Source organism: Vidua chalybeata, chromosome 16, assembly GCF_026979565.1.
Source record: "Vidua chalybeata isolate OUT-0048 chromosome 16, bVidCha1 merged haplotype, whole genome shotgun sequence".
Taxonomy (NCBI): Eukaryota; Metazoa; Chordata; class Aves; order Passeriformes; family Viduidae; genus Vidua; species Vidua chalybeata.
Window position 1 is genome coordinate 6100510 of NC_071545.1, and position 25324 is coordinate 6125833.

The 25324-nt window shown below is 42.3% G+C and overlaps 1 protein-coding gene across 3 annotated transcripts; it reads right to left on the bottom strand.

The window, feature by feature from the left end:
* Positions 1 to 2482: 2482 nt before the first annotated feature.
* On the bottom strand, positions 2483 to 23791 carry EMP2 (epithelial membrane protein 2). 3 transcript variants are annotated; one of them, XM_053957830.1, is made up of 5 exons: positions 23690 to 23791; positions 9382 to 9493; positions 7255 to 7348; positions 5777 to 5923; positions 2483 to 5216 (listed from the first exon to the last, which is right to left on the bottom strand). In XM_053957830.1, the coding sequence occupies exons 2-5, from the start codon at positions 9457 to 9459 to the stop codon at positions 5032 to 5034; spliced, it is 504 nt and encodes a 167-aa protein (XP_053813805.1). In that variant the 5' UTR covers positions 9460 to 9493; positions 23690 to 23791; the 3' UTR covers positions 2483 to 5031. The 3 variants fall into 3 exon arrangements, with proteins under 3 accessions (XP_053813805.1, XP_053813803.1, XP_053813804.1); XM_053957828.1 differs by lacking the exon at positions 23690 to 23791 and adding an exon at positions 23232 to 23477; XM_053957829.1 differs by lacking the exon at positions 23690 to 23791 and adding an exon at positions 13352 to 13534.
* Positions 23792 to 25324: the final 1533 nt, after the last annotated feature.

Here is a 25324-nt window from a genome sequence, read left to right on the forward strand (position 1 = left end):
CAAGGGAAATGAACAGTGACAAGCTGGGCTTTGACGGAGGCTTCTCTTTGGCCACCAGGAGGCTCCATTGGAACGGGATTGGGACAGTAAAACATTTTTCTATAGAAGCAAACACACAAAAACACCTAGACCCAAAACATTTTCCAGCCGTCCTTCCCCTTTCATCTTCTTTTTCCTATGCTTTGTCTTTTCCTTCCTTTTCCTCTCTCCCCATCCAAATCTGTCAGGCCTAAAAATGTGTAAAAACATTATTTGACAAAAGGATTTAAACTTTTACCCTAAGAGCTTTTAGGCTTTTAATTTCCACAGCATATTTAAGTCTTCAATACTGACACTTGAAACCTAAGATTTTTATGCTAAAAAGAAAACAAAAATGTCTAAAGTATGGCACTCAATATGGCATATTTTTTACTTCTTGCTGATAATATACAAAGAAAATTGAGTCAGTGAATCAGTGCACATATTATATTCCTACGCCTTCCTTTGTAACAATATTTGCCTGCTTGGTTTAAATGAAGTTTTCTGAACTTCAGCATTTATGACAGCACCACAAGCTTTGTTAGAAAGTTTTACTTTTGCAGGTTTTTGAAGAGAAATGGAACAAAAGGTTTCTTCCCAAGCAGCAGCAGTAAAACAGACCAAAACCTGCACCATATGATAGCTTGGGTATCACTGGCATTGTTTCATACTTGCTGACATTTATCACAGCAGTTTCATTTCATTAAGGCACCTGCAGTTTTACTCATCTGTGCAATGTAAACCTGTCTTAAAAACTTTAAGTAACTAAGTACATGCACAGCTTTTTGACATTTTGGCTAAATTTTTTTGGAAGGATTAAAAAGAACACATTCCTTTAGAAATTCAGTTAGCGCAGTAATGATCCAAGATAAACAAATACCCTCTGAATGCAATGGGAATTTCCTCAGCCCTCCTTTTGATAGCACAAGGTGATGCTAAGTTACTACTGCTGGTGCATCAGGAGGGTTTTCTACCTTGGGCAAACCCAACTGGACAGACAGAAACCAAAGGCGAACAAGATGCTGAATATGAATTCATGAATGTCAGGAAGTCTTAGCATGGAAACTGTACAGACAGCAGCAATTCAGCTGACAGATTTAAATGAAGATTTCTAGATTTAAATGACGTTAAATTAGTATGACTATAAAGTAGTGTGAGTGGTTTATTTTTGTTGGTGCACTAACAACTGGTTTTGTCCCAGTGCCTAGACTTCCAGGCAATAGGCAGCCAGTCTGCTCCAGGTATCCACACCTTGCCAAGGATCCTTCTTTGTGCAGTGGCTCCTGAAGGGTTCAAAGACCCTTCTCAGAATCCCAAAACTAAAACAGGCTTATGACAAAACCCAAGGGGAATTGGACTGTCATGGACCCTTACAGAAATTGATCCAAACTGCTTCCCTATGCAGTTATCACCTGTGTCTGCTCCATTAAAACCTTTGTAGTAATTCTGCTTCAGTCTGGAAGAAAACAGGCAAGTAAAGGCTTTGCTACTTCCAGTGCCTTGCTGTTTATCACAGGTTATCTTCCCCAGAAGAGTTACTTTGTGGATCTTCTCATTGAATGAGAAGATCCATTTGGATATGATAGACCATTTGGTAACAATGAAATCTATAACTGCTTAAAAACCCTTTAGGAGACTCAGAGTACCTTACCAATGCCTGCTACTGCTGCTAAGTACTAGACTTACTTGCAGTGAGTTTCATGTCAAAGCAGACAGTATTAACTTCATGTTTCTTACTGTAACAGACTTGTTACAGTCTGTTATGTTACTCCATTAATTCTGTAAGCTTGATTCTACAGCCTTGTAAACAGAAGTCTTCTTTTTAAAACTATTTTAAAGCTTTACTTCCACATTTCATTTTCTTTCATCTTATTACTTCAGAGGGGATTATTGCACATATAAAAGAAATAAAAATATAATAAAATTTTCAGCTTCATTATTTTATTTCAATGATTTTAGGATTCTTAGTTGTCTTTAGTGTTTGGAAAGGGAGTGGCTCACGCTCACCTTATTCCTGTCTTTAGGAATTACAGGAAGAATTATTTTCTTTGGTCTGTTTAGTTAAACGCCACAAACTTCCACAATGCTGAAGATAAGAAGTCAAGCAATCCCTCCATTATTTTAAACAGATTAAGAACCACATAAAATTAATTGTTGATGTAGCTGGGGTAAAAAACTAGTTAATGTCTAAGCAGCACAGATCCTATCACCTACAATACTTTTCAAAGACACAGTATAGTCAGTATGGTCAAGGCACTCAACCTCATCTTAAAATATATGACTGTTTCTGCAAATGATGGAAAAAAAAAAAAACCTTATAGGTAATAACTCCTCAGAGCATCAGTGGTTCTTGCATTACTCAAGACATTCTTTTGACACCATACATTTAAAAGTTCAATACACTAATATTTTCTCTGCTTACCCTGAAAAGTCTTCAACAAAGGACAAAATAATCAGCTTCTGGTTCTACTACAGGCAGGAAGAATTTAATTTCACCTGTTCACACAAATACTCAACTATTTCTCATCCAACATTGTGTAAATATATCCCAAGCTTAAAGACAAGGTCAGATTACTAAATGTATTGAGTTTGCTAATACAGTACAAGAATTTGTTTTAACTTTATTTTCATGTACATTTTCAGAATATATAGAGTATAGAAAATGGTATATTTTAAAGGCATATAAGGTAGGAAAAAAACCCTAAAATATGTTTGTCCTGCTCAAACTCTAGTTCAGACTGATTTGGTATTTGTTCACTTGTTGTGCAGAACATTCCTATCTCTTCTGTGTGGCATCATGCATGTGCTGGTGTTTGTACACAAGTGCAGGTGTTGTGCATCAGAGTGTTTGTTGTGTGTGTGCTTCCCACTTTATTAAAGGGACAGAGCATTTACTGTGGAATTAAACTGTGTTCATCTACATCTACATCTTTATTTTAAATATTTGCTCTACAAATGACCTGAGCATTATCAAGGCAAGAAACTGAAGCAAGTCAGTGGCATAAAAGCTTCAGGACTGTCATCTAGTATTTGCTTAAAAATTTCCCTTATTGTTTCATGTTTTAATAAATGGAGCAAAATGCCTAGCTAACAGTCTATCTACTTTCATTCTTAAACCTGCATCTATTTAAGACAAATTCTGCTTGCTAGCAAAAACTCAAGTTTTGAACCTGAAATGTATTCAGCAAATTATAGAAACACTTTTTTAAAAAGTAGGGTAATGATTCTTGAAATTCAGAGCACTCCCACTAAGAGGAAAAAAAAACTGACTAAATACTAGCATGATGCTAGACTGGGGAGAATCCCTTTTCTTCACACTGATGTGGGTTTTTAACTATTATTATTACTTTTACTGTGATGTCCTGCTTGCTCATCCTAATTTTTTAACAGTCTTATTGGGATTTCTTTGCTCCCAAAAGATAAGCAGCACATGCCAAAGCATTATAGGATGTTGAGGGAATGAAGATGAGCTACATGATCTGTCACTCATGCTGGAGACAGTTCCTAAAAAGCTATGCACCTGAACTTTTACTTTGTGATAAATCAAGGATAAATCTGAAGAAATCAGATAAATTTTCATTATCTGACATCTAATGTAATAATTATTAACTTCTGTAGAGCTACACTGCCTTATGATACTGAATTTGTTCTCCTTTAAGTGTAATACCTCATTCAAAACCTGTTTACTTTTATACTGCCTATTGGACCAGCTGTAGTGAGTATGAAATAAATAAATAAATGGTTAGAACTTTTGAAAAGTCAAATCTGTATTTACGCATCAAAGCTGTGACTAACCAGGACAGTCTGCTTCATTCATTCTTCACACTGATCTCCAAAATCACCATCAGCAAATCCAGTATTACACTGCTGAGCAGTTAAGCCTGGTATTAGAGCAACGATGTAGCTCATAAAATTTCTGAAAAATAAAAACCACCAAATCATTTTATCTTGAAACCTATCCTGGAATTCTTAAGCATAGCAATTGCACTCTGATTTGTTTAGTAGCAGTGTTTACTTCCTGTAAAATCCACAAAGGAATTTAAAATAAATTTTTTAAAGCCAATTTCCTAATGGGCAGACTCGGGGAATGCTTTTGTACAGGACACATTAACCATGAAATCACTACATGATAAAAGCCCAGTGTGATAAACATGTTGAGTTAGGCTGTAAAAACCTAAATTTGGCATTGCTTGATCACTAGTCTGCTTAGATATCTGCAGATGTAGGCTCAGTAATGCTTTTCTGCTTTTCTCCCTCCCAGGAAGGCTGCCCAAGGCTAAGCTGAAGGGATTCAGGACTGGGGCAGGGAGCTCCTCACTGCCCCAGCTGTGCTGGGCCCAGGCTGAACAGGGAATTGGCTGATAAGTGCTCCCACCAAAGGCTCTGTGTGTTTAAATTAAATGTGAAAGACAATCAAGAGAAACATTTGTTGGAGTACAAAAAGGACTTGTTTACTTCTGCAAAGCAAGTGGTTTTAATAAAAACTTGATGACACTTACTGCACATTATAAAGAGCAGAACACTGGTCCTGCGCCAGGGCAGACGCTCTGAGTGCAGCTTTGGGCTTTAGAATTGTTTGCTTTTTCATCATCATCTGGGCCTCGTTTTTTTACACACCCTTATATTTAACATATTTCAAAGAGATATATCTGGTCCAGGAATATAGTTAGTACATTGATTACAAATTAATTTGTACGGGCTTTATTTGTAATCTACTAGAGGCCAGGAACAAACTGTTAATGTCTAATAAAGGAAAACCATTTATGATGATGAAATATGTAAAAGAAACAACTTGTCTCTGTCTTGCTCCGACCCCTGACCTGGAGGTGCCAGGCATTTCATTTCACCTGCCTTCTTTTTTTTTTTTTTTTTAATTCTATTTCATATCAAGAACACAGTACATTTTTAGACAAACAATACCTTTACTACAAAACCATGTAAATGATTATATACAAAATGGTTACTGGAATTTGGTTTTGTACTGCAGTGACAGAAATAACTAGGTGCTGACATTTATTTACGCTTCCTTAATACTAAGTACATCACTCCACTGATCAGGGTAAAGGCAAAGGCAATCCAGGCTAAGACAAAGGAATAGCCATATTGGCCTCTGGAAACTTCCATTACATATCCACGGCTCTGGTGCAGTTCTTCGTGCCTGTCTGTGTAAATGGAAGCTGCAATCATAACACACAGACCTGCAGGAGAAAGAAAATAATAAATGTCAGCATCTTAAAACATTATCAGTACACACATCTATTCTGTCAGCAGCTTCCACCAATGTCCTTTCTTTGCAGATGCTCATTTTCCATCCTCAAACTAACCTGGAAGCTTTTCAAGACGTATTTTCAGTTTATTTGGCAGGCTTTAAATTTGAAGTGCTGTTGTGTTTCTATGTCATTTGCAGTGAACAGAAAATGATTCTGAACATCTGGGTAGTTTTTAAGACTGACAAAAAAAAGGAGTGCTTGCCTGTAACAATTAGAGAGTTATTCAGTGTGTTCAAGAAGTTCAGAATATCAAATTCTTTCCCTTCAAAGTTTAAATTACTTTATCCTGAGCAGTGATGGCATCCATGTTTTAACTGCCTATATATTACAGAATGGTACAGCTCACTGTTTAAACAATTATGAAGGATAAATTATGGCCTCAAGAGCACTACAGAGTTCTCATGCAGTTCATTCTTTTTTAAACTTTTTCCTGCTTTCCTACTTTCAACAAATATAATTGAAGTCAAAAGCGTTGAAAAATCACTCACATGACAGGAGCTGGATAACAGAGGTTAACACAAATCTTTCTCCTTGCTTTAGACGGAAGAGTTGAAGAATGAAAACCAGAAATGCCACACAGCAGAAAATCGTAGACAGGATCATGGTGGCCTGAACAGCCTGAATTGATTGATACTCTGCAAAAACAAAGTAACCTTGATTAAAAAATCGTTTCTCTCTTTGTCTTCTCCTGCAAGGAGTAAAGGGGCAGAGCCATGTTCTGTAAGTAGGAGTTCAGCAGATGCAGCAAAGCAGTTGTGTGTGCGTGGCAAAGGCTGATTCTCCTCTGCTTCCTTGGTGTTGACACAGCCAGTGGCTTAAAGACTTCTAGAAGCTTCTCATCAAACTGAGTGAAAACACTGAAGAGACTTCTGCCACACTTCACCCTTTGCTGCCATCGATGTCCTAGAAGCACAGTGAAACTGCCAGCTGTCCCAAACAGCTTCCAAATGCAGACCCCAGCCGCCCACCAGACCTGGAGACAGCTCTGTTCAGGAAGGTGTAACCAGATAGGATACCCACCCTTGGCACTAAAGATTCCTCTCACTCAGCTTTTTCATCCTGTCCATTACTTCCCTGTAACTGGGAGCTAAAGTAACCAATACTTTTCTAACCAGGTGCAGCTACTCTGTGCAAATCTGCAGCCTCACTGTAGCCAAGCTGGGCCAACCAGCTGAGTTCCCGTGGCCCCTCTCCTCCAGCACAGCCACGCTGCAGGCAGGAGCTCTGAGCAGCAGACACACCTCAGCCACTCCTCATCTCCCCAGGGTGGGCACCTGACTGCAGTGACACACAGTAATACCAAGAACAAATGCACACCCTTAAATCCGGCTTAGTTGAGATAGCCTGTGTGGAGCGCATCGGCTCACTGCACATTACAGGCCCTGATGCTAGGAAAACAAAATTACTTCATGGGTACACAGTTCTTCAAATTATTTACCTCTTAAATGTACTCACAGATTGAAAGTCGAGAAATAAATAGAACATTTCAGAATACTTTCAATTTTTGTAAAGCAGGTTATTACTCTAGGCTGTATATTAGGACTTCTTTGTCCAAACTCCAGCTTGTGTTTTCTTCTACTTTTCCCCCATTCTTGTACACAGTCAGTATTTTTAGGTTCTTCTCTGCAAGTTTAAGTCTGAGGCACATTCTATCACTTCAGATTACTTCACTGTTTTTATCTAATTTTTTTAAGAACTTGTTAGCAGTCATTGTTAGCAGTTTGTGTTTACTCTCTTGCATTGGTCTCCTAAGTACACAAGACAGTTCCTTCTGCTTTCCTCTCACAGAAACTGTTAGAACAGTTGCCTTTCCAAAATTAAAAACCAATATTAAAGTTTTTAGAAGACCTGCCTAGTTAGGACATGCAGATTTTTGAAGCACTATAAAACTTGTCCCTGTAAATTTCATAGCAATTTCATCAGATCTGCTGAAGGAACACAGACACAGGCATGGAGGGACACTCACCATTGAACTCATCAGTGATAGCCATACAGGTGCTCGTATTCGTGGTACACACTCTCCAGACATCTGCAGAAAAGTTATCTCCCACCCACCAGGCCTGCAAAATAAAAGTAAAGGGCTCTTACAGGGAGAAAAAAACAAACAAACCCCACAAAACTCCTTTGTTGTCCAAGTGTCTACTGATCAGACACATCAGCTGTAATAATTTTCTGTTCATTTTTGATACTCAACCACTCAAATGAAATGTGAGATCTCACAGCATTTCAGAATAAAGGGTATATAATTATCCATGTCATTTTCACTTCAGACCTCTGTGAAGTAGGTAATGGCATCTTAAACATCCCAAAGCACAAGGGATTTCTACTGTTTGGGCAGAAATTTTGTGTAGTCAGTGATTACTCACTCCTTGAGACACCTAGACGAGATGTGCTTTGTTCACCCAGACCCTGTTTAGGATGCACACCTCTGAAGGAACAGCATTTGCTAATTTGCAGGAAATAGCATCACCTGTGAAACAGAAGTCCTTTACAGATGTTCTGGTTCCTGCCACTGAAGTGATCAATCTCAATGCAATGCAGCTGTGCTGAGGTACACTATGGCATCTGTCTGTTAATGGCTGACAAATTAAGATCCTCCTGTGGTATTTCTATTTTGAGGTTTAAACATTCAAGGCAAAATGGTACTGCAGCATCTGAGCAGATTTTTACAGTCGCCTGGAAAATGACAAGCATTCCCAAGTGGCATTTCCTCAGGAAACCTATTCCCATTCCAATAGCTACCCAGGCCTTTGTTTTGACTAGAGCTGCACTAAATGTGACTTTTAAATACGATTTCTAGTAGGATCTGCTGCTTAAACAGACATTCCAGAAGCCTCAGAGCTTACTGTGCAGCTTTGCAAACAATACTGCAGTTAAAACTACAAAATATTATGGTACTAGGCGTATGGATAAACAGAACACTGTGTTTTAAGAAAAAGAATTACTTTCTCAGAATGCCATTCATTTGGATTTTACAGTGCAAGTTCAATATGTTATTTTTCAGCTCTGAGCTCTATATAATATACAGATCCATAATATAAAATCTAATAGAAAATGGCTGTACAGTTTAAGTTTTTAATTGTTCAAAAGTAGCTAATGACACAAAGCAGAGTGCATAGACTTTTATTTCTGTAGTTATTTGGGTTGTGTGTAGCAGATTTGAAATAAGATTAGGTTGCTTTGCCCACTGTCTTTACTTTCTAAATATTCAAAGGAACAGGGTAAGACAACCTGCTCTAGTGCTCAAATAATGACCTACTTCCATGGAACAATCAACCAGCTGACTAAAATGTAACACCTGAGTTTGTACACTTTTGCAATAAAAAGTTGTGGGTAACACAAAATTTCACTTAGAGCATGGTCTTCACTAAACAGTATTTTCAGCAGAAAATGTTTTAATATCAAAAGCCTCTACATGCATCAGACCTCATAGACAGATTCCAGTGCACAGAGTTCTGATCAGGATAGTGGGCTGTTTTGGAAAATGGAGAATTCCATTAAAAGCTAGATATAAATATTGGAGGGTTAATTCTTTTTGTTCACAAAAATAAAATGGGAATTTGAAAACAATGCAACATAGAATATTCTAAAGCTTTGGGCTGAAGCTACTTTAACTTAATGGACACAGATACTTTCATGGTGTCTCTCATGATTTAACTGGGCATCTTAGACAAACACTTGTGAGGCAAAGTATACCTTGACTGAAATTATCTCCACACATTCATCACCAGCTGTTTGACTTCAGGTACTTGACACAAAAGGACAGTGGATATTCCACGCCTCTCTGCTTCATATGCAGCTGAATCAAATCCCAGAGCTCCATCCTGTAAATATCCTCCCTGGCCAAGTGTTTCCCAGGGGAGAGGATCTGCTGCCTTGAGCTCACATCATGATGCCATGGACAGCCTTATCCACCAGCAACATGCATACCCAAGGCATTCTTGTTACAGAAAGGTCTTAGGACACCAGTGTGCCTAACAAACTTAGGTCCTCTCAGTAAGCAAGGATGAAGGCTAGAGAAGAAAAACTCAATTTTTATGAAGCAAAGAAATCCCAGTATGTTTGAGAGACAATGAGAAGAAGTGACACTTACATTGTCGATAGTTGAGATGAACAGCAGCGCTGCTGAGGTTATGTGAAACACGATAATGAAGGCCAAGAGAATCAGCATCCTTGCTCTGGGGAGGCTTTAGGCTGAGTTAAATCTGTTGAACAAAAGAAAGTATATAAACAATCTTTAAGAGCTGTCAGTGCATCAACCTGCAGTTCTGGTGCTGTTAGAGACCAGAACATCAGATGCAGTTGGAGTCCACAGCACATGTTCTATCTCTGCAGATACTTAACTGGCATCATAGGTGTTAAAATGAATCACAACTTGAAATGAAGCCAAAAGCTGCATTTTGCAACGTTCCAGCATGATGGCTGCAGTGAATAAACATACAAAGAAGTTTCATTCTGTGTGCAAGGATGGAAGACTCCCTCACATCAACTTCTAGAGAAGTGCATTTCAAATTACAGCCTCATGTGCAGTGATGAAAATATTTCCACTGACTGCAGTAAGGTCTTGTTTCAACATCCTTCCAAAGAAGGAAGAACCAGATTTCAAAAGGATGCTTGTAGAACAAAATTAAGTGCACCAAGAACTACCTCCTAGATTTAGTAAGCTATGTTGTACCTTAGGCCTCACGTCCTTTGTTCATACAATTTTAAGTTTTATCCATTGAATAATGACTAAGGACTATCATTTTCTTCAATGTATTGCTCCCACTGGTAGGGTTGAATAAACCCATTAGTTACATAAAAATCCAGTTAGCTATTTTATGTTCAGTCACTTAATACTCTCTGTAGGCTACCTAACCCACCTATTGAAATGTCACATCTGACATGAAAAAAAGTATGTTCTTATATACAAGAGAATCAGAAACTGTATTAAACTGGAATCCCCAGGAGATCTGTGGGCACATAACAAATAGGTTAGGGAAAATTACTGCTACTAATACACAGAAAAATGCAATTGCTTGACATATCTATTTTCTTTTGGCCAGAAATTCTTGCCAATTAATATATGCTACAAGGAATTTGCAGTCTTGCAGATCTTTGCAGTTAAGGTGCACCACTCTGTACATCATCTGCATGTTGTCACTCCTCAGTACACTAATGCATATTTCTCCCTTTGCTTTGGACACATTCTATGATGTCAAAAGATGCCACTCACATACCACAGTAAATATCCAGAAGAAAGGGCAGTTATGAATTTTAAGACTTCCATTATTTTTATCATGTTTAACCCCCTCTCTCCTTTTGCCATTTACAGAAATCATGAACCACATGAATAATTTAACCAAAGAAAAGGACTACTCTGACAGCATTTTCAAGGCAGCTCCACTGGCACTCTCATCAGGGCAAATAATAACTACTCTGCAAAACTTTAACAAAAAGATAATTGACAGCATAATAACTCAGTGAATAGAGACCAGGAGTTCCAGAATAATCCTCTCCATCTCCACTGAAGTACAGTTATAACAAGCTCAAAGGCATATAGCATTGATGTGCTTTTGTAAAAAATAAGGGGATAGCCTTATATCTGCATCTAATCAGAATGACTGAGTGGGAAAGCTGAGTTAAACCCTAAAATTGGAAAAGCAGCTACTCTAGTGTGTATTCCTTCCCATTTCCTCTCTGTTAAACTCTGCCTTCCCAGCCACAAGGAAGAACAGAAAGTGGGAATTTCCTCCAATGAGGTGATTCTACTGTGTGACTCAAGGTCCTCTGAATCCAGTTCCACTTCTAGAAATATCATTCATGGTTCTCTATCAAGCCTTGCTTGAATGAAAGGAAGAAGACAGGAAAAGAAGATATTTTGTGGGTTCGTATAATGCCACATCAAAATATTTTCATTGTGATATATTCCAGTCTTTGCACAGCACCCTCTTGTCTTGTGGCTGGTTTCTTTCCTGAGGTTCATTGCTTGCACAGATGGTATCTAAGCATTCAATAATGCAACAATCATCTGCCATGTAAGGAGAGAGAACTAAATTGTACTCGCTATTCTTTTAAGAATAACAACACAATTTAATCTTATTACATGAAGTAATATAAAGTAAGAGAGACCAAAAAATGTAACCTAATTAAAACCAATCTTGCAAAAGCAAGACTTGCCAGCACAGAAGAACCCACTTTATCTTCAATCAAGTGAATGGTTTTGTTTTACTGTTTTCAGCCATAAAGAGAAGTGTTTCAGACAGGACAGATGAACATGTACGGCTGGTGAGAAGATGACATTTTTTGTTTTACCCAAATAAAGCCAATATTAAATGAAAGAGATTTTTGTTTCATCTTTACCAAAAAAAAAAAAAAAATAAAGGCAGTAAGAAAGGTCTGATGGTTCTGACGTTTCTTTTTTGAAGACCCTTCCTAACAACCATCTATAGATTCCCCATCCTGCCTTGCTGGCAACTGCTCCCTTCACAAGCTGCTACAACTTCTGTGCACACGGTGCTAAACAATGACACATGGAGACAGGAATTAAATACACTGGGGAAAAAGAAGGAGACAGACCATTTCCAAGTAATTAATACCAGGAAAAGACAACAAGAACTGGTTATCCAATCTGTCATGCCTGAGCAGGATCCCAGAAGTGCACAGACCTCAATCACTCTTACAAACTTTCCCTTCCCATGGAGACTCAGGAGTTTCTGTGGTTCATCCCAGCCTGCACAATGAATAATGAAGGGAGTAGGGTTTTCCAGAGAAACTCTCTGTGATTTGTGGGCAGAAAGCGAAGAGCAGCTCCCCTCTTCCAAGATGCGGCCAGCAACACTGCAGATGCTGCTACAGAATCTGCATCCCTCTCTAGGCAGAAATTCTGGATTTCATCTCTCAGAAAGAACTACTAGTCCTTCTCCACTCTGTAAAATTCAAAACCTTACTGTGCAGACTCAAGATTCTTCCACTGCCGCAGGAAGAAGCTCTTCCTTCCCCAGTCCTCTGAGGGCAGCCTGCCTGGGAACCTCTCCTGGCAGCTGGCAGCTCCATTCCTCTCCCTATGAACAAGGGAAGGACACAGCTACAGAGTAGCCTTTGCATTAACGTTCAGAATTCTTATTTTACTAATGTATTAATGTACTAATGTAACCAAACACTTTGGTAACATCCTATTCTGCACACTAGCTGTATTCCTTTTCTTATTTACCATGAACTGTTTCCTGGGCAGAGTGATTTTTCACCTTCTCTCATTTGCAGTTGAAACACACCATGCTCTCAGGTCAAGGTGTTCATGAATTTAAAGTGCACTGCCTTTAGGCATGGATACAAACTGAGATGATTCAACAGATATTGTTCGTCATTCCTCAAAGTGACTTGAATTCTTTTAATAGTTTTTACACACACACAAATATATGAGAAAAGCTTTTTGGACACACTACACTTACTGTGATGGAGCCACTCTTCTCAGAAGTACGTGATGAAAAGACTACAGGCAACAGTCACAAGTTACAACAAGGAATATTCCAATTGTGCAAAAAGTATTAATTATATTCAATGAGCATGGTTAAGTACTGGAACAGGGCCCATGAGGCTGTGGGATCTCCATTCTTGGACATCTTCCTGACTTGACTGAAGCAAGGCCCAGAACGTCCTGATCTAACCCCCTGCTTGGAGCCAGAGTCTGCACTAGAGACCTCCAGAGGCTCCTTCCAGCTCAGCTCTCCTGTCAATCTGTAGCTATTTCAGGAACCTCCCTGTACTAATCTCCAGCAAAGCTCTGACAAAAGAGAACATAATATTTGACTTAGCTCATCACATGTGACATTAAAAACAGATTCAGGGGTTACAGTAAGGATGACATTGGATGTCGACATGAATTCCTTCAATTGCAAGCCTCAGCATTTAATACCACTTCATAAGGTATGGTGTAAGACAGAAGTGGACAGATACTGCTGAGCTACAAGTGCAGACTGCCACTGGATCTAGAAAAAGTAAGTTATAGGAATCCCACTGAACACACCCAGATTTGCTGTGGTAATAAAGTTTCCACAAATGCTGTTAAGTTGCAGGATACTTACAGTAAACACATTGAAAACGGAAGTCCAGTTATAGCAAGAACACGTATTTTTTTTTCAATTAGTGCAGAAGTAATGCTCCAGTGCTACTTCATTTTGCATGGGGAGGATAAATGCAGCAGTCAGACTTCCCTTGAATCTCTTCAGTAATGCAGACTTTTGGAAGCAGTAGTTTGCACTTGCCATGGGAGAGAGCCTGGTGAGCTTTAGAAGTGGCTAAGAAGGGCCTCTGCTATAATCTCCTGGACATGCAGAGACAAGTATGTTTATACAGGATAAGACACTACAACCACCACAGAATTGCACACTAAAGTAAGGTATCTAGGCCAGGGTTTCTAACAGTTCTGAACTGTAGTGTTTCAAAACTGGATTGTCTCCCTATGTCATATCACACACAAAAACACATCCCCTGCAGAAAAGCCTCAGTTTATCTCCAAGATAAAATTTATCTTTAATGTCCATCAGTATAAAAAAACATGACTATTTATGTTTTTTCTGCTGTTTAGTACAGCAAGCAAGTAAAAATGGAAATAGTCTTTGACAGTTCTTAACAGAAGTTTTATCACTACTTTCCAACCCAGATGTCATCTCCACAACAAACGCTCTCCTTTCCTCCCATGCAGTTCAACTCTGCTGCCAGGCTGTTTCTCATGTTTGTGCATACTCAATTTTTGCAACCAGCAATACATAGTGCAGAGTGTTTATCCTGGGCTCATTTGCATTGGCAAGGCTGAAGCTTACCCTCAAACACTGGCTGCTGCCCTCAGTCCCTTAAGACCAAGTCAGGGGTTTTTATCATCTTCATCTGAGCCCATGTCTGAGAAATCTTCCACACAGACAATCCTGGTTCACACCCTTAGAAACACGGTGAAATCTCTGCAGAACAGCTCCTGCTCTGCACAGACCGAGGCTGGGGGTGTGCAGACTCTCAACACCCACATTTAGTGTGCTGAAAAGACACACCTAAAACAAGGGGCAGAGGATCCTGCTAAACAAGTTACCATACCTGCAGCTCTCTGCACTGAGATGTTTCATTTCAACAAGAACAGCAGGTCTTTAGGCCATCAATAAGCATTCAGTTCAGTTGAATCTTCTTGAGGTCACTGGTGTAAAACTGAATCAAAGCAAACCTTAATTATCAATTCTTCTGCCCCTCAGTGCTATAATTAAGTCTGAAAATGTGAATTTAGAAGAAAAAGTCTGTATACTTGTAGCATGAGAAATCTGTCATCTTGTGATCATCATAAGTTGTTTGGATTTACATGTTTTGCTCAGAGCTCTTGTGCCACATCTCATGGTGTCTCATGACAGAGAACTCAGAAGCTGGCTCATTTTGTCTGTACCATTGTCTCTAAACTTGCACAAAATTCCCTGGTTTATGAAGAACAGACTGATACTGTTAAATTTCATCTTTTTTTTTTTTTCTTTTATCAAGTATGAAAAGTTCTGTTTTTCTTCCATGATTCTCAGAACTGGAACCAAAAGTGAAGTTCAGACAGCAGACTTTCTCCCAAGCCAGCAAGAGCTTTGAGGATTTCAACAATCCTCTAATGTCTAAATATCCAACAACATAAAAGACGAGAAAATCAGGAAATGTAATACCAAGAGAATAATTACACCAGCTGAAACAACTTTCTCCAGTTTCTTTATTTCTTCTGTCTGAGCTAATTTAATTGTGTTAACTTAAGTGTTGAGAACACCAACACTCTTCAAGTGTACATTAAAATTGTGACCTGTTTTCATGCTCAGGTGTTACCCAGCTAAGAGTCAATACAGAAACTGAATGTCCTCCTTCAACCAGTCTCTGCAGCCAGTGTGGAGACCTCCAAGAAGTGCTGGCAGGCTCTGACTACACCTCTACAATACTGAATGGGGACCCAGGAGGGAAATGCAACGTACGAGTAACAGTCTGCACAGCACATGGGCTCCCACCCGATTTCTTCCTGGTGTAAAGCTAAGCATGAAGAACAATGTGTGTTCCACAAGAAATAACATTTCAGGTCCCTGCTTGATGCTGGCTTTGGAATCAAGAGGGCTACGTGTCCTGTGAGCCCCTAGACGGCACAGAGACCATCAGCTCTTTTTGTTTGCTTAATTGAGAACACACTCAAGCCACATCTCTTTGTGGTGCCTATTTTATGTAGAAGGAAGAGAGCTTTTCACTTACACTTCCACCTGCTTTTCAAAGTCCTTCCTCACAAAGCAAGGAAATCAGAAGGAAATGAACCAAAGTTCCCTGCACTCAACCACTGCATGAAAGCAAAAAAAAAAAAAAAAAAAAATCAATACAGAAAAAAATGAATCCACACTCTTTTCTAGAGCTCCATTTGAATGACAACATTTATGGCTTTTTTAACACAATGGCAGAAAATGAAGTAGTATCATCCTATCAGATCTAGATTTATTGGTGCCTTTGCAGAAGGCTGTGTTAAGACCCAGCAACCTCCAGCACAATTACAGTAGTTAGCTTGCTGTGTTTTGATAGTGAAATACAGGGGCTTGGAGAGAAACTCACAAGACACAGTATGACCTAGTTTTCTCCTGTTTTCTTTCCGAAAATCGTGCCTTGCAACCAAAGCCCTGAGGTCTGCTCTTTGTGTGCACCACAACTAATACAAATGTACACCTATAGCTTAATAAAACCTTTTGTTTTTACAGTGTTTGGATGTCTGTCCATCCTGTTGGTACTGGTGGGACTGCCTGAGCAACAGCAGACTTAGAGTGAACATGCTCATGTGCCTGGCCTCCCTATCACCTGTGTGTGAGGGGATGCTCAAGCACCCTTTCAGCTCTTTCTCAAGCAACTTCATAAGCACTAAATCTGGTCCCCTCTTGAGAAACCCCATCTAGTTACCAAAAGTGAAAGAGACTGTGATTACAAGTGGGTCTGGCAGATCATCTCCAGACTTCCTCCCTTCTCACCCTGTCCTCCTCATTAGATCCATGCTACCAAGCCAGAACTCCAAAGTCCAGGAAATTCTAACCCTGCTGTTCCATACATTTCCAAACAAAATCAAGAAGCAAATTGCAGCAAAAATGCAACATGCTAGCTTTGAGTATGGAGACCAAAAGAAGCAGATGTTTCTAATTTCTTAGGAATGCTTTTAATAAAATTTTGACCTAGGGATGCCAGCATTGCTGCCACTTCTGTAACTCTGTCAGTCATTTATTTGCAAACAAGTTTGGACTGGGTTTAGACTTGCCCTACCACTCCTTTCACTATGGCACTGCAGAGGAAAGTCACTCTGCCATGAAGCCTTTGTGGGCAGACTCAGCAGAAGAAAACCAGCAGGACCTATGGGAACGCAGGGACACAATGCCCTGTTGTGGGGTGGGGAAGTGTCACTTACCAGGAAAATAAGCCTTGTGACAGCTTACCTGAAAATCCTAAAAAATAGCCTGAAGCTTAAAAACTTCAAGACAGATGTATTCAAATACTCCAGCAAAATCTAGAAGAGACATTTCTAGCCACTCTATGCTGAGAAGACAATTTAGCAGGTACAGAAGTCAGCTGCCTACACAGACAGACATATTTGAATAAAAGTCTTTAAGACTTCATCTTCTCAAAACTGCTTTTTAGAGGGTTTTGTGTGGTCAGCAGAAAGAGAATGTTTTTCCTCCTCCAGCAGCACAAATCACACCATCTTCAAAAGTAAATCTTTTACACATTCTTATGTTTCCCTAAAGCACTTTTTGTTGTAACTGTAATTTCATACTAGATATTAATAATCTCATATTTAAGATGTTCTATATCTACATCTAATCCCAACACAACCCACAGTGGTGTAAGGTAGGCTGACATATTACTAAGTAACACCTAAAAGGGTTGCAATTAATCTCTGATTCCCATCATAGTCATCCACTTTTCCACCTTCAGTTTATGCTGAGCATCATATGCCTTTGGCAAATGCTAACAAAACAGTCTTTAATCAAGGACACCCCGTGGTTCAAGGGATTTCTCAAAGGGCACATATTGTTTGAGAAAACCCAGCAGTAATTTGAAAGAAGTAACTGCTTGTGTATTGCAGTTTCTGGTTTCTTACAAAACATAAATGTATTCTGTCAGCTTTCAGAAAGGCATGTGCAAAACATGTTATAAAGTGTTTGTAACTTAGGTATGTATGGGTAGAGCTTAACTGTATTCTTAGAAAATTAAAGAAAGCACGCATCATTTCAGATGTTCAATGCATGCTCTCTGTTTAGCTAGTTTGCTTGTTGTGCACCAGATACCACTTCAATATAAACAAAGTTGTGGTGTACATTAAAACCTTCTTAACAATCTTGCTGGTCTAAAAGTACTTAAAGTTTGTTTTCCTAAGCTTAACAAGACAAGAACGTCTCATTCTCACTTGCTCATTTTCAAAGATCAAGACAGAATGGGGATATACTTGCTTGCAGGTAACAGCAAACACATGGAAGGAAAAAGAACTGTTTAACTTAGAGATGAAAATATATGGCTATAAATCAGGTGTGAGCACATTTAGGATGTAAATTACAACTCTTAGAGTTGTCACATTCGGGAACAGCCTTACAATCACCACAGCACAGGAAAAAGAGAGTTCCACAAAAGGATTTCCGTGATGCAGGGACTGTGCTAGCAGGGTGACAGACCCACTGTCCTGAGAGGACCCTGCAGCTCTGCTCTCCTGTGAAGCCTCTCAACAACTTCACTGAGGTCTCTGTGCATTTCACAACAGGCTTTTTGCATGATACCCATGGCCTTGGCACTCGGCTGAACTCCCTGCTGGGCTCCAAGGGCTGCTGGCAGTGCTGGCAGCAGTGCAGGCTGTTGGGCAGTGCAGTGACACCGTGCTGACCATGACACAGCCAGCTTGGAGGGACCTTTTGTTTCTCAGGTGGGCAGCAAAGCTTCCAAGAGTGAGCACGGCCTGTGCCCCTTGTCTGAGGGTCAGCTAAGGGCCACCAGTGCCTGCCAGCTCCCCAGGGCAGGGGTCAGCAAGCACAGAGCCCTTTGCAGCCTGCTGGCACTGCCCTGCCTCTGGCTCAGGGAAGCAGCAGCTCCATGGAGCTGGGACAATGACACAGGGCTGTTCCAATAAGCTATTCAAGCTATGGGAACCCTCCCGGGAACCTGCTCCTGAAACAAACAGCTGAACTGAGGTGTGGCCTGGCCTCACCCCTGCTCAATCACTGTGTGGACACATTTCAGTGTCGAGGGTGTCTCTGTTCAATACCTTGGCAGGGCAGGGAGTGACAGACCAAGTAAAATACCAGACCTTTACATCAGGTTGACAGATAAAATGAGTCCTCAGTCAATGAAAAGGAAAAAAATAAAAGCACACCTGCAGCGGTGACTATACATTAACATCATTCAGAGCGAACCTCAGACCCTGGGCTCTACTGACTACAGACTGCTGCTTATCCAGAGATTATTCCAGATACAACAGAACAGCTCGAGTGATTTATGATGTTCCACCTAATTAACCAACAAACAAAGGCAGAAAATGTCTGTCTTTCCAGATTGAAAGCAATGCACTTAATTCCATAGAAATAAAAGCTGATATTGTTTTAACTTTGGCAGATGCTCTGTGGAAATTGCTAGCAATTAAATGTGTTGCATTTACTGTTGTAAAATTTTCAAACTGCTTGTTTTGATTTGGCTTTGACTAGCTCTGTGTTGAGAAATTTTGGTTTTAGTTATTTCAGGGTTTACACATCATCTATCAAGAGTGTGAAAACACATTTCTATTGGTGGTACCACAGTTGGTTATAAAACAAAAAGCCTAAATTCTCCACAACTACTACTTTGTTTGACAGCAACACTGCAGCACAGGATTACACGGAATACCCTGCCTACCTCCAGAATGCAATTTTTATACCATAATTTGTAATTGGTGCAATTAAAGTTGCCATGTGGACTCTACAAATCCAGGTAGAAGGATTTCTAAGCCTTGTTTGAGCACACTCAGTGCACAGCTCTTCTACACTGGCTGCTCCATGGGAACAGCCCAGTGGCCTCAGCCCCTGGGTCACTTTGCCCTACCTCGCAGCTGCACCTTGACCAGGCTGGACAGTGCCTGGGTCACTGCACAGCCACAGTGCCAGGTAAGGGCACACCAAGCACCCTGACAGATGGGCAGGCTCAGCCAAGCCCTTCAGTTGTTCAGAGACTGTTCTGCAGGCTCTGGACTTGGGTTTGTTCCTGCCTTTGAACTAAACAGTGGGTTTGCTGCTTCAGTGGACTGAGCACTGCAAGCCCTGGAGAACAGGTGAATGTGCAGAGCCCATCTGGCAGCACAGCAGAGACATCCAGGGCCTTTGGAAGGTCTCTTTCTGTCTGGAAGAAGGCCAGAATTTGGATCTATTTCAGGGCACTAAACACCTGCATTAGACAGCTGAGGGAGTGTTCATACTGCCCACCTCGGCTGTTTACGGCCCATGCAATTCCAAACATAGCACAGTGTTTAAGAATCAGTGAAGCAAACCATAAATATATATCCTATAGCCATCTCTAAGGGGTATTTGAGTCAGTCCACTTTCTGCTCCACCTACAGACTCCTGTGAAGATCTCTACACAGCCAGAGGGTTGTATTTTAAGGTCACACCCAAATTATGAGGCTTCACCTGGCATGCACATACCATCATTAAACCTGCCCATGAAACTTCACCAGCAAAATAAAAAGGTGTAATTACATTTTCCCCATTCAGTGGAGAAATAATAATTCCTTTGATGGATGAATACAGGCCATCAAGTTTTCTCTTGAGTCTCACCCAGCAAGATCTATTTTCTAATAATTATGATGCTTATCTTCCTAATGAAGTCATAAGCATCACCTGACATTTGTAAGATATATTTTATGAAATTATCTACTCTCTCAAACAGTAAAGTTTTTAACAAAAAAAACCAGCAAAAACTGAAACTCCACTGCAAAGATCATGGTTTGCTTTGAGCCTCCAAAAAACAAGCAAACCCTAACAAACACTGAACAGCTCCATGAATGGAATTCCTCAGCGCTGTGCTTATGTTCCCCCTGCATTCCCTCTGAGACCAGTGTGATTTCAATAAAAGCTGTGCATTCCTTTCTACTTTCAAATTTGGCTGTGCTAAAGTATCGCATGGATTTTACATATAATGTTTGCTTCACTTCAGAGTAAATCTCTTTCTTATTAGTTCCTGTACAACACAGTGCCTCATTCTGCTGGGTCTTCTTCCAACAGGAACATGGAGGAGGACGTGGAAAGTACATCTGCCAACTAGCAGTATAAAAGACCTTGTCCCCAGAGACCTACTTATCTCTTTAATTAAACACATTCTTGTCCTGATTTATGTGGGGATGTCATGTCTTACATGATGCTCAAAAGGCAAATCAAATCTGAAGTGCCAGTGGAAAATCAAAATATATTCAAGTGAAATGGGAAGAGTCTCCTTGTGCTGCCACTGATCCCATTTTTAAATGACAGGGAAACAGCATTATGAAAGGAGACAGCCTACACCTAATATACTTAGCAAAAGTACAGGAAGGTCTTGCTTCTCTAAATACCCATATGGGATTCATCAGTACAACATTCTTCTAATCACAGAAGGAATGTCAAACCTGAGATGGGAAACAACCTTGAGACAAACAAGACAACAATATAAAAGCCATAATAATAGAAGTAAAAGAAAGACACAAGGCAACTGTGAAGCAGGAGATGCTAATAAATCAAGAGGGGTCAAGTGCATTAACTGAAAGTGAGTGTAAGATAGAGATGTTCATTTCTGCTAAACAATGTTGGCCAGCAACAATAACTCCAGCATCTATGAACTGAGCCAGAATCTTTGTCTAAGATAATAATGTTGCAGCAGCCTTCAGTCTTGACCTGCTCAGTCTGTTGAATAATTTCCTTTATTAATAAGGTTTTAAATCTGTGTAACCAAATAAAACTAACTGTTTTTCCTCACTGGCAAATCCACAGCATAATCAACACTGTTTGTATGTTTACAACTGAAGTCTTTCCAGGCCACAAAGAAAGAATACAACACCAGTAGTGTCTTGTCTACTGATTGGATGTTGTTTTTATTTGAAATTATTTTAACACACCGTTTTTCTTCCCAAATGAGCATACTAACAAAAAACTGATCACCTCCTAAGAGCCTTCATGGTATTGCTGCATTTCAACTCCAGTTAATGTTGATGGCTAGGCAGGGATTCCTGGCTGGGCAGACAGCTACCTGGTAACATCCCTGTCAGCCACACAGCTGGCGTGATACAATCTGTACGCATCTTTATTCTGCATGGAGGATGCATCTTCCCTCAGGTATCCCAACAGTCTATTTCCTAACTCAACTCTACAAGTTCACAAGGAGGTTCAGAGAACAACAAGAGTTCCTTCTTTCAGTGCCTTTGAAGTAAAGGTGAAGTCCTTAAATCTTAGTCTGAATAAAGTCATATCAGCTTCTGGTGGCCATGTTTACCATATGCCTTTGTTTCCACTCCCACTTTGATTTCACCAGCCATGGCAAGTACCTGTACCCCAGCTGCATTCCTTAGGATGGCATTTGTCACACACTCTCTTACAAAAGTGTTGCTGGACTCTCCAGCAAACTGCAATTCCCGTTTCTCCCCGCAGTGAAACTCGTGCCCAACAGTCCCCTACCGTTTGTGTGGATTCCTGCCTGCCCACACCTGCAGCCACCCGGCACCTCAGTCCCAGCAGCCCAGCCTCACAGCTCTTTCCTGAACTACATGGACAGCAAAGCCTTCAACACCCAAGAGGAGGTCTGGATAAAGGAGTCACTATAGACTATTTTTATTTGATAGAGAAAACATCTGCTCAGGCAGGCAAGAAAGCTTATTTTATATAGCTAACACACCAGCACTGTATATACAGAGTCTGCAAGTAAATGAAGAGAAAGAGCTACATTTTGTTTTTCTGATGATGAGCCAACCATAGCTGTTTACTTCCAAAGTTCCTAAAGAAAATGCCAAAAAAATCAATGTGTATTTCACAGCTATGTAGTGGGTTTCTTCACAGTCCTGTATCAAGCCAGAGGATACTGCTAAGATGCTCTACAGCAATAATTACTGATCATTTACATACTATTCCCAACTGCTGTGAGGAGGGGAAAAAAAAAGACCTTCCTGCACTATGTGAACAAAGTATTCCTGCCAATAAATTAAAAGAGAGGCTGAACTGCAGGTTTCTTGATGGCAGCATTCTGTGGGTAAGAACAAGTTGTGGATAAGCCTGCTAAGGAACAGATAGCCATGTACTGTTCTTCCTAGAAATATCCAAACAAGGAGCTGACCTCTTAAATTCTCAATATTGCAGACAAACCATGATACTGAGAGCTGCCTGTCCAGCATCTGGCACACAACATCCCCAATGTAAGTAGGGCATTACATATAGATAAAAACCACCCGTGAGTGAAACTGCAGTTTGAAAAACGTTTAATGCTGGCCAAAACTTCACAAATCGAAATCTGCACTGAATTACATCTAAGTGTATTTTCCTTCCACTGTTGTTGGGGGAGAAGCTGCCAAGAGCTGCTATAACGTTACTGCAACAGACGCGAACTCCGCTGAGAGCTCATTACAGAAAAGAACAGAAAGAAACTATCCCGTGAAGAACGCGAACTTTCCGCGGGCTTGGCCCAGCCTGGACTCACTGGCGAGGAGCCCCTCGGCCCGCCTCCCGAACGCCCCGGGCGAAGGAGCGGGGCCGGGGCTCGACGGGACTGGGACCGCTCTCTCCGGCCGGCCCAGCGACGGCGCAGCACCGCAGCCAGCAAAATGAAATGTGCTTCGTAGTAAACAAACGCGTGCTTTTAATTTTTCCCCATTTCTGACGGGTTTCTTCCTCCCCTGGCCGGCGAAGCTGCCCGCTCCCCCCGCCGCCGCCCCGCTCCCCCCGCGCCCCCCGCCCGGCCGAGGCTACTCACGGGCGCGGGCCGGCGGGCAGCTCTCCGGGGCTGCGACCGTCTGGCGGCGGCGGCGGTGCCTCCGCCCGCCCTCCTGTGGGAATGATGTCAGCGGCGGCTGGGTGTGGAACCAGAAGGGCTTTCAAAACTGCCCCCCCGGCCGCTGGCGGCAGGAGAGGGGTGTGAGTGTGTGTGTGCCTGCGAGAGTGTGCGGGCGCGGAGGGAGGGACGGACGGGGCGCGCACAGGAGAAACTTTCCCCGCCCGTTCCCACTCGGCGGCGGGCGGGCATCCAGGCGCGCCGCCGCCCGGCCCTCCCCGGGGGCGCTCGGCCCGCCGTCCCCCGCGGCCGGGGCCGGTCCTCGCAGCGCTGCCCCCGCCGGCCCCCGGACAGGGCGGGCCGAGCCCGGCGGACGGGATGTCAGCGGCCGGGCGCTCGACCCGCTCCCCGGGCGGCCCCCGCCTTCCGTCTGGGCTTACCCTCCCGGAGGAGTGACCGCTCCGCACCGAGAGCGGGAAGCGGCGGGACCATGTCCCGCGGAGCCGCGCACAGCGAGGGGCGGCGGTGCCCCCGTCACCGCGGGCAAGGACGGACGGCTGCTACCCGATGGTAGCTGGGCGAGGGCTTTTCCCGGGAGGGACAGGGCGAGGCCCAGGGCGGAGCCCTCTCACGGGAGCCATAGCGGGGGAAAGCAACCGCGATTCCCAAAGCGGCCGGGACAGCTGCGGCGGCCGCGCCCGGCGGAGAGCCCGTCCCGGGAAGGGGGGCGGGAAGGCGCCATTTCCAGCCGGCCGTGCGGGGCCCGCTCCCGCCCCTCAGCGCCCGGCCCAGGGCGGGTCGAGCCCCTGCCCCCCGCGGGACGGGGTGAGCGGCGCCGGCCGCCGGCGGCGCCGCTGAGGGACGAGCCTGGGGCCGCCGCGGGCGGCAGCGAGTGCCTTGTTAGGGCAGAGCTGCCCTGGCCAGGAGCCCGGCGTGCCAGGCTCGGCTCGCTGCTGCCTGGGCTTGTTCGTCACGGAGAAAAACGTGTGTGTGGAGAGCTGAGGAAAGCTGCGCTCATAAGGCCGTCCCCGGGCAGCGCAGGTGAGAGCGGGGTCACTGCCCGCGCCTCACGCCCGCCGCTCTCCTGAAGGGTTCACCAGCCGCCATCGCCAGTGGCAAACATCAGGCACCAGCTGTGCCCGTTTCCAGCTTGGCTTTCACATGGCCTTCCTCAGCGGGGCGATGGTATTTGCCGTGACTCAAGCAGGCTGAAGATCGCAATTCGGCTTTTTGGCTGCCTTGTAGGTTTTGGTGTGGGTACAGGTTCTTTGCTTGCTCAGATGGCTAAAAGGTCTCACCTGCCCTTACCACGATGTGATGTTGGCGAGGAAATCTGTCTGTTCCCGTGTGATTACCAAGCTGTCTGCTTTACACAGTTTTCTTTTGTGTCTTGCCCTCTATTAGAGTTCTGCACAAGTTGCTGTCAACATTTGCTTTGGATGTTACCTAAAAATCCAGCAGACCGTGACTCTTTCGGTTCAGACTGTACGTGCAAGTTTATAAGTGGTGTTTCCCAATCCCAGAGATTACCTGTTCTGTTAGAACTGTAGTGAATTCCAGCAACGCCATCCCTATTCCTAAAGTCTTTACACAAATAGCAACTATTATGCTGAGCAGAAACGCTGTGTTGGTCACTATTCAAAACTTAGCAGCATGGCCCTACTTCATTGCACCTTCATTTTTTTCTGAAGTGCAGCATTAGTGCCCTTGTACAGCTGTTGGGAATCTCACGTCTTGCTTAAAAAGCAGAATTATAGGAACACTGTGAAAGCGTTGCTTTGTCAGTCTAAGCATCACCAGCTCTATCAAACACTGCAAGCAATTCAACTAGGGTGGATGGCATTTGGTGGCATGGTAATCTCTTATGGTATCTTTTGCACTCTGATATTAGCTTCAGCTCTGTTTTAACTGCTAAACACATCTTGTGTTCACAATCACTTCAGGATCATACACAAGAATATCCAGTGTCATAAACAGTCTTCAGTGTTCGCTAAAATTTTACATTTCTCTATGCTCATGTATTCCAAGTTTCTGGGTAGGAGAGACTGGCACTTAAAGTAGGGGCTGCTTCTTTG